The 12,395-nt window shown below is 37.5% G+C and overlaps 1 protein-coding gene across 2 annotated transcripts in view; it reads right to left on the bottom strand.

Moving 5' to 3' along the window:
* The window catches only part of ZYG11B (zyg-11 family member B, cell cycle regulator), a 130,631-nt gene that overhangs the window by 10,227 nt on the left and 108,009 nt on the right, over positions 1-12,395 (bottom strand). For both annotated transcript variants that reach the window (XM_006839778.1, XM_006839779.1), the window contains 3 exons: positions 8,803-9,000; positions 8,613-8,665; positions 7,147-7,244 (listed from right to left, as the gene is read on the bottom strand). In XM_006839778.1, the coding sequence (XP_006839841.1) occupies positions 7,147-7,244; positions 8,613-8,665; positions 8,803-9,000 (349 nt within the window). The remainder of the gene's footprint in view (positions 1-7,146; positions 7,245-8,612; positions 8,666-8,802; positions 9,001-12,395) is intronic.

Here is a 12,395-nt window from a genome sequence, read left to right as displayed (position 1 = left end):
GAACCGCTGACCTTAAGGTTCGGAGCCCGATTCGTAACCACTACGCTACCAGAGCTCCTTATCTATTATATAATCTATTAATATGAGAGATTTATTTTAGTTTTAACAATATTTTGCCGTTTTCTCTGTATCAGTCCTACACTTCTTTTGTGAATTATATTTCAGTTTTATTCTCTGTGATGTAAATGGAATTTCTTAATTTTTGGATTGTTCATTGCTGTTGTTGTTTTTGTTAGATGCCATCAAGTCTTCACTGACCCATAGTGACACTATGCACAACAGAATGAAACACTGCTTGATCCTGTGCCAACCTCACAATCATTGCTATGTTTGAGCCTATTGCTGCTGCCACTGTGCCAATTCATCTAATTGGGGGTCTTCCTCTTTTTCTCTGACCCTTGACTTTACCAAACATGGTATCCTTCTTCAGCAACTGGCCCTTCCTGATAATATGTCTGAAGTATGAGAGACAAAAAGTCTGGCCATTCTAGCTTCCAAAGAGCACTCTGGCTCTACACCTTCCAACACAGATCTGTTTGTTCTTTTGGCAGTCCACGGTACTTTTAATATTTTCCTGCAACATCATACATAACTCAAATGCATCAATTCTTCTATAGGCTCCCTTATTCACCGTCCAACTTTCACATGCATATGTTTTTGTTGTTGTTGTTATGTGCCATGGAGTTGGTTCCAACTCATAGCGACCCCGTACAGGGTTTCCTTTCATTTAGATCTGCATCCAACAGCTACTATTGTTGCTAGCGGTACTTTCCTTGAGATTTTTCTGGAAGCATTATACCTCATTTGGTTACAGTTTCAGTTGCACTCCTTTCCACCAATACTCAGTCAAAGAGGGGAAGAAGCTTCAAATGACTGTCCTGCCATGATCCTCAAGTCACCACAACTCATACTCCACATTTGCTGAGCCGCCTCAAGGAGACACCCCTGGATTATATCGTAAAGTTAGATAGTTTAAGTCCTTCACTTACCTTAAGAGTTGTTTCCATTATTCTAAGTCCCTTGTATTTCTTCTTTTAAAAAACTTTTAGTTTTGAATTGAGTGAAGGTTTACAGAGCAGATCATCAGTTTTACATTCAAATCATATATTTTGCTTCATTACATTGATTGCAATCCCCTCCATGTACCAATAGTTAACAGTATTTAGACTTTATTTACTTGAACTATTGTATTCTTCCCTGTATCTCACACTACTTTCATTTTTCCTCTGCTAACCTCCCTTTTGCTGTATATTGCCTACTCTGTCACCCATGTTAATATGTATCTACCCTCCTTGTTGTTAAATGCAGTCAAGTCGGTTCCGACTCATAGGGACCCTGTACAGGTTTTAACTGCCGACCTTACGGTCTACCCTCCAGCCAGTGAATAATTTTCCCTCTCCCCAGTCCCCACCTGCCCCCATAACCATCATAGATTATTTCCTTTATTAAGAAAGCCTTTTCTTAACTTTTTACATTAGTCAAATACAGTTATTTGTCCTTTTGTGATTCACTAATTTTACTTAGCATAATGTCCTCCAGGTCCATCCATGTTGTGAGATGTTTCACAGATTCACCATTACTCTTCAGTGTTGCATAGTATTCCATTGTGTCTAATAAACCAAAATTTGTTTAACCATTCTTCCACTGATAGACATTTAGGCTGTCTCTCTCTTTTGGTTGTATCTATTATAGACAGCACACTTAAGGATCCTGTTTTCTTATCCATTCTGCTCTATCTCTTGACTAGTACATTTAATCCATTTACATTCAGTGTAATTATCGATAGATGTAAATTAATTGTTTTCATTGTGCTGTGTGTGTTTTTGTGGTGCTGCTGATTGTTCCACATTAACTTTCTGCACTGAGTTCATTTTGTTTGTGGGGTTTCTTTTCATTTTCATTTCTGTTGTGTTAATGTTTACTAAATCTTTCTGATTTTCCTCTTCTTTTATTTTCCTGTGCAGGTGTATTAATTTTATTTGAGGTTACCCTATAATTTATTAGTTTTTTTCTGTGTTCCAAACAGTCTGTTTTTTATCTTGAAATCTACTGATTTCCTTGCCATTTGGAAGTCCTGTATCTATACTATTCCCTCTTTTTGCTTTGTAGTTGACTTCATTATAAATTGATATCTCTGGTTTCTTAGTTTTAATCCTGTAGGTTTGTTTCACTTTAAATACTTCTATATCTGAATTGAATTCTGGATGTTGTTGTCATGTATAATAATCTCAGTTTTTTGTCTACTACTGTTGACTCTCAGTCCAAAGAACACCCTTTAGCAGTTTCTGTAAAGTTGGTCTGGTCATTACAAATTATTTTCATTTCTGTTTATCAGAAAATGTCCTTATTCTGCAGTCTTACTTGAGGGACAGCTTTGCTGGGTATATGATTCTTGGCTGGCAATTTTTTTCTTTCAGAGTTTTGTACCTGTCATTCCACTGCCTTCTTGCCTGCATGGTTTCTGCTGAGAAATCAGAGTTTAGTTTTACTGGTTCTCCTTTGTAGGTAACTTTATGTTTTTCCCAAGCCACTCTCAGGATTCTTTCCTTGTGTTTGACTTTGGAAGGTTTGATTATAATATGCTTTGGTGATTTTCTTTTGGTATCTATCCTGTTTGGAGTTCGTTCAGCTTCTTGTATACTTATCTTCTCATCTCTCATGATGTTAGGATGTTTTCTTCCAATAACTCTTTGATGGTTTTCTCTTTTCTTTTTATTGTCTCTTCCTGTTCTGGAATTCCAATCACCTGTAAGTTGTTTCTATTCATGTGTCCCACATAACTCTTTAGACTTTCTTCAGTTTATTTTTATTCTTTTTTTCTAATTTTCTTCTAGCATTACTACATTTATCTTCAAGCTCAGGCTTCCATTGCTTCCAATCTACTTTGTCCTTTTATTATATTATCCATTTCTGAAATCTTAGTATTAATCTTCTGGGTTTCTAATTGCAGGTTTTGTATTGTTTCAAAATTTGCATTTATTTTGTCTGTTCATTCTTAGTGTTTTCCTGAATTCTTCTAAAGTTTTTCTGTGTTCTCCTTGTTTTCCTTAATCTTTTCTGTCAATCATTTAAAGGTACCTAACTATCATTCTTTTGAATTATTTTTCAGTTAGTTCCATTACTTTTTCTTCCTCAGAAACGGTTTGTTTTGGTTTTTTTCTCTGCATCTTGGTCATTTGTTTGAGTCATTCTTTCGTTTCTTTGTGTGAGCTAAAATTGTCTGTTGTCTCTGAGGCACTATGGGGTTGTTGTATTTGGTTTTAATTGATAATTATATACTGATGTGTTCTTAGGCTTTTAACAACTGTCACCTGTGGCTATAGTTAGAGAATGGAAGTGTGTATACTCTTCTCCTTTGCCATTCATTCACATCAGTTTAAGGTGGGTTTGGTTGGTGTTGGCTGCTGTATACCATTGATCAAGTGGTATAGGAGGGGGCATTGGCTCTTGCCCAGTGTGTGGAGCTGCAGAGGGTACAGTTTTGGCTGGGCCGTATGGGCACAGTTGCTGTCTCCTTTCCTGTCACCTGGGCAAACCTATACTGCCAGGCCTGCCTCTGTTGCTAACACTGCTCACAATATGGTCGTGCTGTGTCTGGCCAGCCATTTATCAGTCAGTCTCCCTCTCTCACCATCTCTGCTCAGCTTCTCCTCCCAGCAAGCACTCAATCCAATTCTCTGAAGTTCCAGAACTTTCACCTGTGTCTGTTTCATTTGGTCTCTTATATCTTTGTTGAGGAGGATCTGTGTAGTATGTCTACCTAGTTCACCATATTGCTGGAAGTCTTCTGTATTTCTTTATGAATATTAGAATCAGCTTGTCAAGTTCTCCTCAAAAATCAGTTGGGATTTTATTTGAGATTCTATCAAATGTATCCATGGAGAACAGTGCCATCTTAACAATATTAAGTCTTCTGATTTATGAACATGGTAGCTCTCTCCATTTATGTGGGCCTTTTTTAATTTCTCTCAACAATGTTGTTTCCAGTGTATAGGACTTGCACATCTTTTGATAAATATATTCTTAAGTTTTTCATAGGTTTGATGTAACTGTGTCTTTTTTTTTTCATTTACATTGGCTGTTGCTAGTATATACACATGTAACTGATTTGTGTACAATGATCTTGTATGTTTGAAAACCTTGCTGGACTCACTTATAGTTATCTAGATAGCTGTTGTCATTGTTAAGCGCTGTCAAGACGGTTCTGACTCATAAAAATCCTGTATAGGATTTCCAAAGAGTGACTGGTGGGTTTGAACAACCAGCCTTTTAGTTAGCAGAACGGTGTTTATCTTACAGTGCCATACCAGGACTTACGATTTTACTGCCATTTTGAAAATTCCATGAGATTTTCTACATAGATGATCATGCCATCTGTGAATTTAATAGTTTACTTAATTATTTCCTATCTGAATGCCTTATATTTCTTTCAATGATACTGGACAGAAATAATGTTGTTAGTTGTCAAGTTTGGCTCACACTCATAGCTGCTTTATGTATAAGTATGTTTCTTTTTGACATCTATTCAAGCAGCATCGAATTCTATATACATCCATGGTCCCACAAGGTGGTTTAATTTTTTAAAAAAATGAAAAGCAGCTCTCCTTTTGTTTATTATTTTCCCCTAATGGTTTTAAGAGCCCTGGTGTGGTGCTATAGGATCATCATTGGACTGGTAATTGCAAGGTTACCAGTTCACGCCCACCACTCACTTTTGGAAACATTATAGTGTCACTGTAAGTCAGAACCAACTCTATGGCACACAAAACAACAACAATAATGGTTTTAAAGACTCCCTAAGCTCACAGAGTTAACCAACAGCAGGACTCAATGGCACACCCCAATCCCTGCAGCACATCCTCTGTGGCTCCTCCTTTTTCTCCACTTGGCTTCATTCATTTACTGAGCAGACATGTAAACTTTCACTGCCAGCGCAGGGCAGTTCCTGCCCAGACTCCTGACACGGGCGCTGGTGGGCTCCAGCTTTAGGTAACAGCAGCCGTGGCTGCACATGATCAGGAGTAGCTAGTGAGGCATTCTTATGTTCATGAATACCTCTGCTTCTGAGGAATTTTATAGGAGGCGCAGAGAAGCCTTCAGGTAGGTGTTTAAGTGGATCAAGAACAGTTTTCTCTGATACTTCTCACTCTTTAAATACTCTTTCTCTGTCTGACAGAGAAGAGCTTTCACTGAGTTGCCATTTGGTGATATATATAAGGTTTCCATCAAAGAATACAACAAGAAATAGTCTTACAAATTGGTGCTGACCCTATGTTGTTGTTAAGTGCTGTCAAGCTGGTTCCAACTCATTGCAACCCTCTATAGGGTTTCCATGGAGCTAATGGTGGGTTTGAATGACCAACCTTTTGGTTAGCTGACCAGTACATATCCTACAACACCACCCTATATAAAGATATTTTTAAAAATCAACTCTCACCATCTCTTTATAAGACCTTTTTATAACATGTGGAGCTGTGTGTTAATGCACAGGACTGCAAGGTCAGTTTGAATCACAGGTTGGCAGTTCACGCTCTCCAGCTGCTACTCAGAAACCCTATACAGGGTCTCTATAAGTCAGATGATGGCACTTAACAATTTTATATAGAGTCCGGGTGTGGCGCAGTAGGATAAGCCCTGGACTACTGGACTGCTAACCACAAAGTTGGTGGTTCAAATCCACTAGCGGTGCTTTGGGAGTCCTATAGAGTTGCTGTAAGTCAGAATAGACTCAACAACACTTAGTAACAACAATGTTTTATATGGAGTTCTGGTGTGGCACTGTAGGATAAGCACTGGAGTGCTAACCAATTTAACCATTTTAACCATATGGTCAGCAGTTCAAATACACTAGCAGTTCCTTGGAAACCCTATACAGGATTGCTATCAGTTGGAACTGACTCCTTGCCACTTAAAAATAACAATGTCTTATATGTTGAAGCCCTGGTGGTGTAGTGGCTTACACGTTGAGCTATTAACAGCAGGTTCAGTGGTTCAAATCTACCAAGTGTTCAATGGGAGAAAGATAAGGCTTTCTGCTTTCATACAGATTTACCACCTCAAAAACCTTATACAGGGCCACTGTGAATTGGAACCAATTAGACGGCACACAGAAACGATGCCTTATGTAAAAAAATTTAATTTGTAGTCAACTGCTCAAAAAAGCTTTCCTGTCCTGTGAGGATACATTTCCCCTGCTTCTTATAAAGTATGAACCATGTAGTTGATTACTTTCAACATATATACAATAAGTCTATGTTTCAATATACAGGTATGTCTCTATGTCTATATATCTACAGTCAACTAATTTCTCTCCTTCCTTTAATTCGTACTCTATTTTTCCTTGGTCTGTTTTTGTTAGTTTTTTAAAATGTGGCCATTCTTATTTTGCTGTATATGTTTCTTTTCTTTTCTTTTTTTTCTGTTTATGTTTCTTAAACAATGTTCCAAGTAATTTGTGGAATGAAGTGACGTCAATAACTGACAAAGAACTGCACCACTACATTTAAAAATATGACCTGGAACCTGATATAAATGCTTTGCTTCTCTCTCCAGGACCATGGGGTTGAAAGCAATGTCTTGAACTAACAATGAAAGTTTGGCTGAATGAGGATAGGGCAACAGGCATGTACCATAAACACTGGATCTCCCTAGGAATTTTGTCCGACTAAATGGATTTACCCTAGGCTCCTAATATTTAAGTTCTATGAAGGTTGCTGGTGTTAAGTGCCAGTGAGCCAGTTCCAACCCATAGCAACCGTCTACGAGGGTTGTTGTCATTATTGTTAAGCGCCATCAAGTTGGTTCCGACCCATAGCGACCCTGTATAGGGTTTTCAAGGAGCAGCTGGTGAGCTTGAACCACCGACTCTGCAGTTCAAATGGCTTTGCAGTCTGGCGCATTAACCGACAGTGCCACACCAGGACTCTATGAAGGTAGTACACTGTAAATCTTATTCACCATTTCAAGTCAGTATCACTCAAAAAGAATAAATTTCATTAATAACTTAAGATCCTTTATATTTAAGAAGTGTATCCTTAAAGATCATTCAACACATAATTTAGAAATGATTTTCTAAAGATTAGCGGGTATCTATAAGGAAAATTTCATTTGAAAAATAAAAAGATAGCTCTCTTTTCTGGTACATACGATTCTTGCTACAGACATGTTGCATGGCCCAAACTGCCCACAGCTGGACTCCTGGTGTTGTGAAACAGCCAAGTAATGGGAAAAATGGATTGAAGGACCTAGAGTCAAAGAAAAGCAATACAGATTACATCCTATACTTAGTGTCACTTTCTAAAGCAATGAATCTAAAATTTGCAGTCTAGAAATTTCATCCTCTGTCATGTAGGGTTACTTGAGTCAGAAAAGACTCGACAGCAAATGACAATTTCTAGACTAATCTAATGAGCTACAAAACACCTTTTCTTTATCTCAGTCATTTTAGAAAGGAGTACATTTAGATCTAAGTCTTGGTACAAAAGATGAAAGGTAATCAGAACAAGGTATTAACAGAGAAAAACATTCAGTCTAAAGCATCTTTTTGATCACAAAGATACACATTTGAAAAATAACAGATTTTGGTTTGAAAACTAAGAAAAAGAGAAGTTAGTCAACAAGTTTAATACCATATCAAGGTGATCTAGAATTAGCCTTTTTATTTCTACTGGTCTTCTGTGCAAAAATGGCTAAAAGATATGTTAGGGAAGTTAAATATGTTGGCAGCATTAACATTTATGAAGCAGAGCACAAAAATAGTAACAGAATTATTTCTGGAACAGCCTCGACAATTTTAGGTTATCAATAACTTAGCTATTAAGTTACGAAACTGTTGTGGTTAAGCATACAGTATGTACTTCAATTAATGATTACAACCTGTTTCCCCAAACTAATCTGATGGTACGTCTAGTTCCTTCAAGGTGTCATGTTGTTTTATACCATTTTGCATTAATATATTGTTTCCATTTCCTAAAATTCCTTGCCCTAATTTAATTAATCTTTCAAAATTTAAATCATAAATCACCTCCTCTACAAGTTTGATATCAGGAGGGAACAGTCCTTGGAAAAGAACATCATGCTTGGTAAAGTAGAGGGCCACCAAGAAAGAGGAAACCCTCCAATGAGATGGACTGAAACAGTGGCTGCAACAATGCGCCCAAACATAACAGTAACGGTGAGGATGGTGCAGAACACAGCAGCGTTTCCTTCTGTTGTACATAGGGTCACTGTGATGCCAAGCCAACTCAATAGAACCTAACAACAACAGTGAAGATTCAAGTGCTCTTACATTTAATTTCATAGCAAAACAGTGAATTATACCTGACTTGCAGTTGTTTTACCTCACTAGACTGTATGACTCCTGTGTAGGCACCATGCTACATTCATCTTCGAATTTCAAGAGCAATTCAAGTGCTAGCACTTGACTTCAATAAATATGGAATGAAAAAAGAAGTATTGAATGAAAAGGTTGACAGAACAAAGTCAAAATACTTTGCCACTTTTAAAGCCAGTTCTAAGATAGGTGAATAAGAGGGAAATTACACATCAAGTAGAAATTATCAGTAGGCAAGCAAATAACTACATTGCTGGGTTAATATTGTCATTATAATTACCTGTATGCTACCATTTCACACTCTGGAGTTGGCCATTTCAAAATAGCTGAGTGCTGCAAGACACAAAACATACACAAAGAAAGATCATATGTATCTAAATAGCCTTGCATTGTAAACATTATGAGGCTTATATAGTTTGACCACTATGAACAATTTTTGTTTGTTTCCAGAAAATATTAAATGATCCTACCAGATCATCCAAAAGAGAATTCCTCTGGCTACGGCTCAATGTCCAGGCTTGTTCACCTCTGGATATTAAATGGGCAATAATTCCAGCTGCAAAGTAACTGACTTCTACTTCAACACTGTGTAGAAGGCTACTGATGTGGTCTATAAAATCCTTCCACATTAATTCAGAATGCAATTCTTGTACTTCAGCTATGTTGTTCTGGAAAAAAAAAAAGAAGAAGATATAAAATTTAAAATAGTACGTATTGTTGTTGCTAAGTGCCACTGAGTAGGTTCCAACTCAAGAGTGACCTGTATCGGGTACTGGTGAGTTTGAACTGCCAACTTAGTGGTTAGCAGTACAGTGCTTATCCCACAGCACCATACCAGGACCCCCTGTAACACAATTATTGTTGTTGCTAAGTGCCATCACGTCAGTTCCAACCTATAGCAAGCCTGTATAGGGTTTCCCAGGAACAGCTGATGAGCTTAAATCGCTGACCTTGAGGTTCCAACCAGCTTTGCAGTCCAGTACATTAACCCACAGCGCCACACCAGGATTCCAAACAATTGCAAGACAGTAAATCCATTATAAAATCAAACTGATAAAAGTATTTCAAAATATAAGAAAAACCCTAGACTGCCATTTTAAAAAAGGAAAGATTTGGAATAGACCAAAATAGAACATCTTGCTGTAAATGAGTTACTAGAAAACCAGACAAAATACATGAAAGACTGTTTTTTGACACTGGACCATAGGCAATTCAGAAATATGATCCCTAAGAGAGGAAATACAAAAAAGGCAGTTTCCAGTTTACAGGGTTGCTATGGGTCAGAATCGACTCGACAGCACTTAACAACAACAACCCGCATAAAGAGAAACCCAAAGAGAACCTGGCAGTTTTGCTGAGTTAAAGAGAGAGAAATCAGAGTTCAAGGTGGGCTGAGTACACTATGGGGTGAAACTCCATGAGGCTAGGGCAATAAGAACATGAACAAGTCCCAGAATTCACAGAGGGCTAGTAGTTCACATTCCCACCAACTAGATAGAAGAGATCTTGTAACACACAAGGACTTCAAAATGGGAACCCCTTAGTGGTGGGGCTACATGGCATATTAGCTAGAAAGTAAACTTTGACCTGAAGTCACTCTAACAAAGAAAATAAAGAAGCCTCAAAAGGAACATGAAAATGGTACAGCCACCGTGGAGAAGGGTTTGGTAGTTCCTTAAAAGGTTGAACATAGAAATACCATATGACCCTGCAATCCTAGTCGTAGAACCCAGAAGCAGCAGGGAAAGCAGGAATGCAAACGGAAACCTGTACACCATTGTTTACTGCAGCACTTTTCACAATAGCCAAGAGGTGGGAACAACCAAAATGTCTACCAGTATATGAATGGATAAACAAAATGTGGTATATACATTCAATGGAATATTACACATAAAGACAAATTAAACCCCATAGCAGTAACAACCTTGACAACATTATGCTGAAAGACAATGGCCCCAATCCTCCAAACTTGATGAAAACTATATTCCAATATGAACTCCAATCAGAGGAAACATGAAGTAAATTACACCAAGACACATCATAATCCAATGATCAAAACTGTTGCTATAAAGAATTAAAAAAAAAAATGCAGCCAAAGGAAAAGAAGGAATATAATGAAGACATCAGATTTCTCACTGGAAAGATACAAGAAAAAATGTAGAGTAAGATCTTTAAAGCACTGTCAACCTAAAATTCTGACAAAAAGCATCTTTCAAAAATGAAGATTAGAGTTTCTGAGGCTTTTAGATCTTTGTGGGAGCAAAAAGCCCAATCTTTCTCCCGCAGAGTGGCTGATGGGCTTTTACTACTGAGCTTGAGGTTCACAGTCCAATGCTTATTGTATGGAACCACCATTCTCCCTTAAATGTCATACAGGCAGAAGAAAATGAGTAACAAATTGAAACCTGGATCTATACAAACGAAGGAGAGCACCAAAAATTGTAACTATTTGGGTAGCTTTAAATATTTAATTATTTAACTTTAATTGATATTTAAAATAAAAATAACAATGTTTTGTATGATTTATGACATATGTTAAAGTAAATGCATGACAATGATAACATAAAGGAAAGGAGAGCAGAAGCAAAAAATTACTATTATAAATGTCTTGTACCAGCTTTGCTAGGATTTCTAGTGTGGCACTATAGTATGGATACTAGACTGTGAACCACACAGTTGGCAGTTCAAACCCACTAGCTGCTCTCAGAAACACTATGTAGGGCCACTAAGAATTGGAACCGACTCCAGGGCACTTAACAACCACAGTAACATACCAGCTGTTGTGAAGTTGTTTATGACTCACGGTGACTTTGGGTATGTCACAGTAGGAATTACAACAGCTGTGACTTTTAGGAAGATCACCAGGCCTTTCCTTCAGACACCTACGATGGATTCAAACTGTCAACCTTTTGGTGACTAGCCAAGTGTTTAACCATTTGCACCACCCAGGACTCTAAGGTTCTTATACTATATGTGAAATTATATAGCATTACTTAATGGCAGACTGTGACTACACGGGGTCGCTGTGAGTCAAAATTGACTCAATGGGACCAAATAACAAAAACAGAGTATGATTAAAGATATATGTTGTTATTGTTATGTGCCGTGGAGTTGGTTCCGACTCATAGCGACCCTGCACAGGGTTTCCGATGCTGTAAATCTTCATGGGAGCGGAAAGCCTCATCTTTCTCTTGAGGAGTTTTGAATTGCTTGAGTAGTTTTGAATTGCTGACCCTGAGGTTAGCAGTCCCATTCGTAACCACTAGCTGCCAGAGCTCCTTTATATGTAGTATACACTCAAAAAAAGATGTATACTATAAGCAATTATCAAATTAACATGGCAAAGAGTAATAGCTAAAAAACCAAGAAAGAGATAAAATGGAATCATAAAAAATATTTGATACCAAAAGAAAGTAGAAAAAAAAGGAAAACAAAGAAGGTGGTATGAACAGAAAGCAAATTTCAAGGTGATAGACTCAACTCTACTAACAAACACATTAAATGCAAATAATCTAACACCCCAAATCAAAAGTAGAGCTTGTGAGATTAAAAAGCAACATCCAAATGCATGCTGACTATAAAAAAGGTCCTTTAAAAGTAAAGACAAATAAAAGGATACAAAAAGATGTATCATGTGAACATTAGTGAAAGGAAAGCTAGAGTGGTTTTTATAAATATCAGAAAAAGTAGATTTCAAAGCAATCAGTGATTTCAAAACTCTTCTCTTAATAACTGAAAGAACAAATAGAATAACAGTAAAGGTATGGCAAACTTGATTAATATAAACCAACTAGACCTAAATGACATTAGAGAACACTGCACTCAACACCTACCATTAGTCTGTCAGTCTGTCACATTGTGGTGGCTTGCATGTTGTGATGATGGAAGCCATGTCACTGGTATTTCAAATACCAGCAAGGTCACTTATGGTGGATAGGATTTAGCAGCACTGCTACAGTAAGGCTAGGAAAGAAAGACCTAACAACCTACTTCTAAAAAATTTGGCTACTGAAAACTTTATGAAAAGTTAAGTGGACCCCTGCTAGAGAGTAAGGTCCCCTAA

The sequence above is a fragment of the Chrysochloris asiatica genome, unplaced genomic scaffold (genome assembly GCF_000296735.1).
Source record: "Chrysochloris asiatica unplaced genomic scaffold, ChrAsi1.0 scaffold00026, whole genome shotgun sequence".
Taxonomy (NCBI): Eukaryota; Metazoa; Chordata; class Mammalia; order Afrosoricida; family Chrysochloridae; genus Chrysochloris; species Chrysochloris asiatica.
Note: the sequence above shows the minus strand (reverse complement) of the source record. Positions and strands in the feature narration are given on the sequence as shown.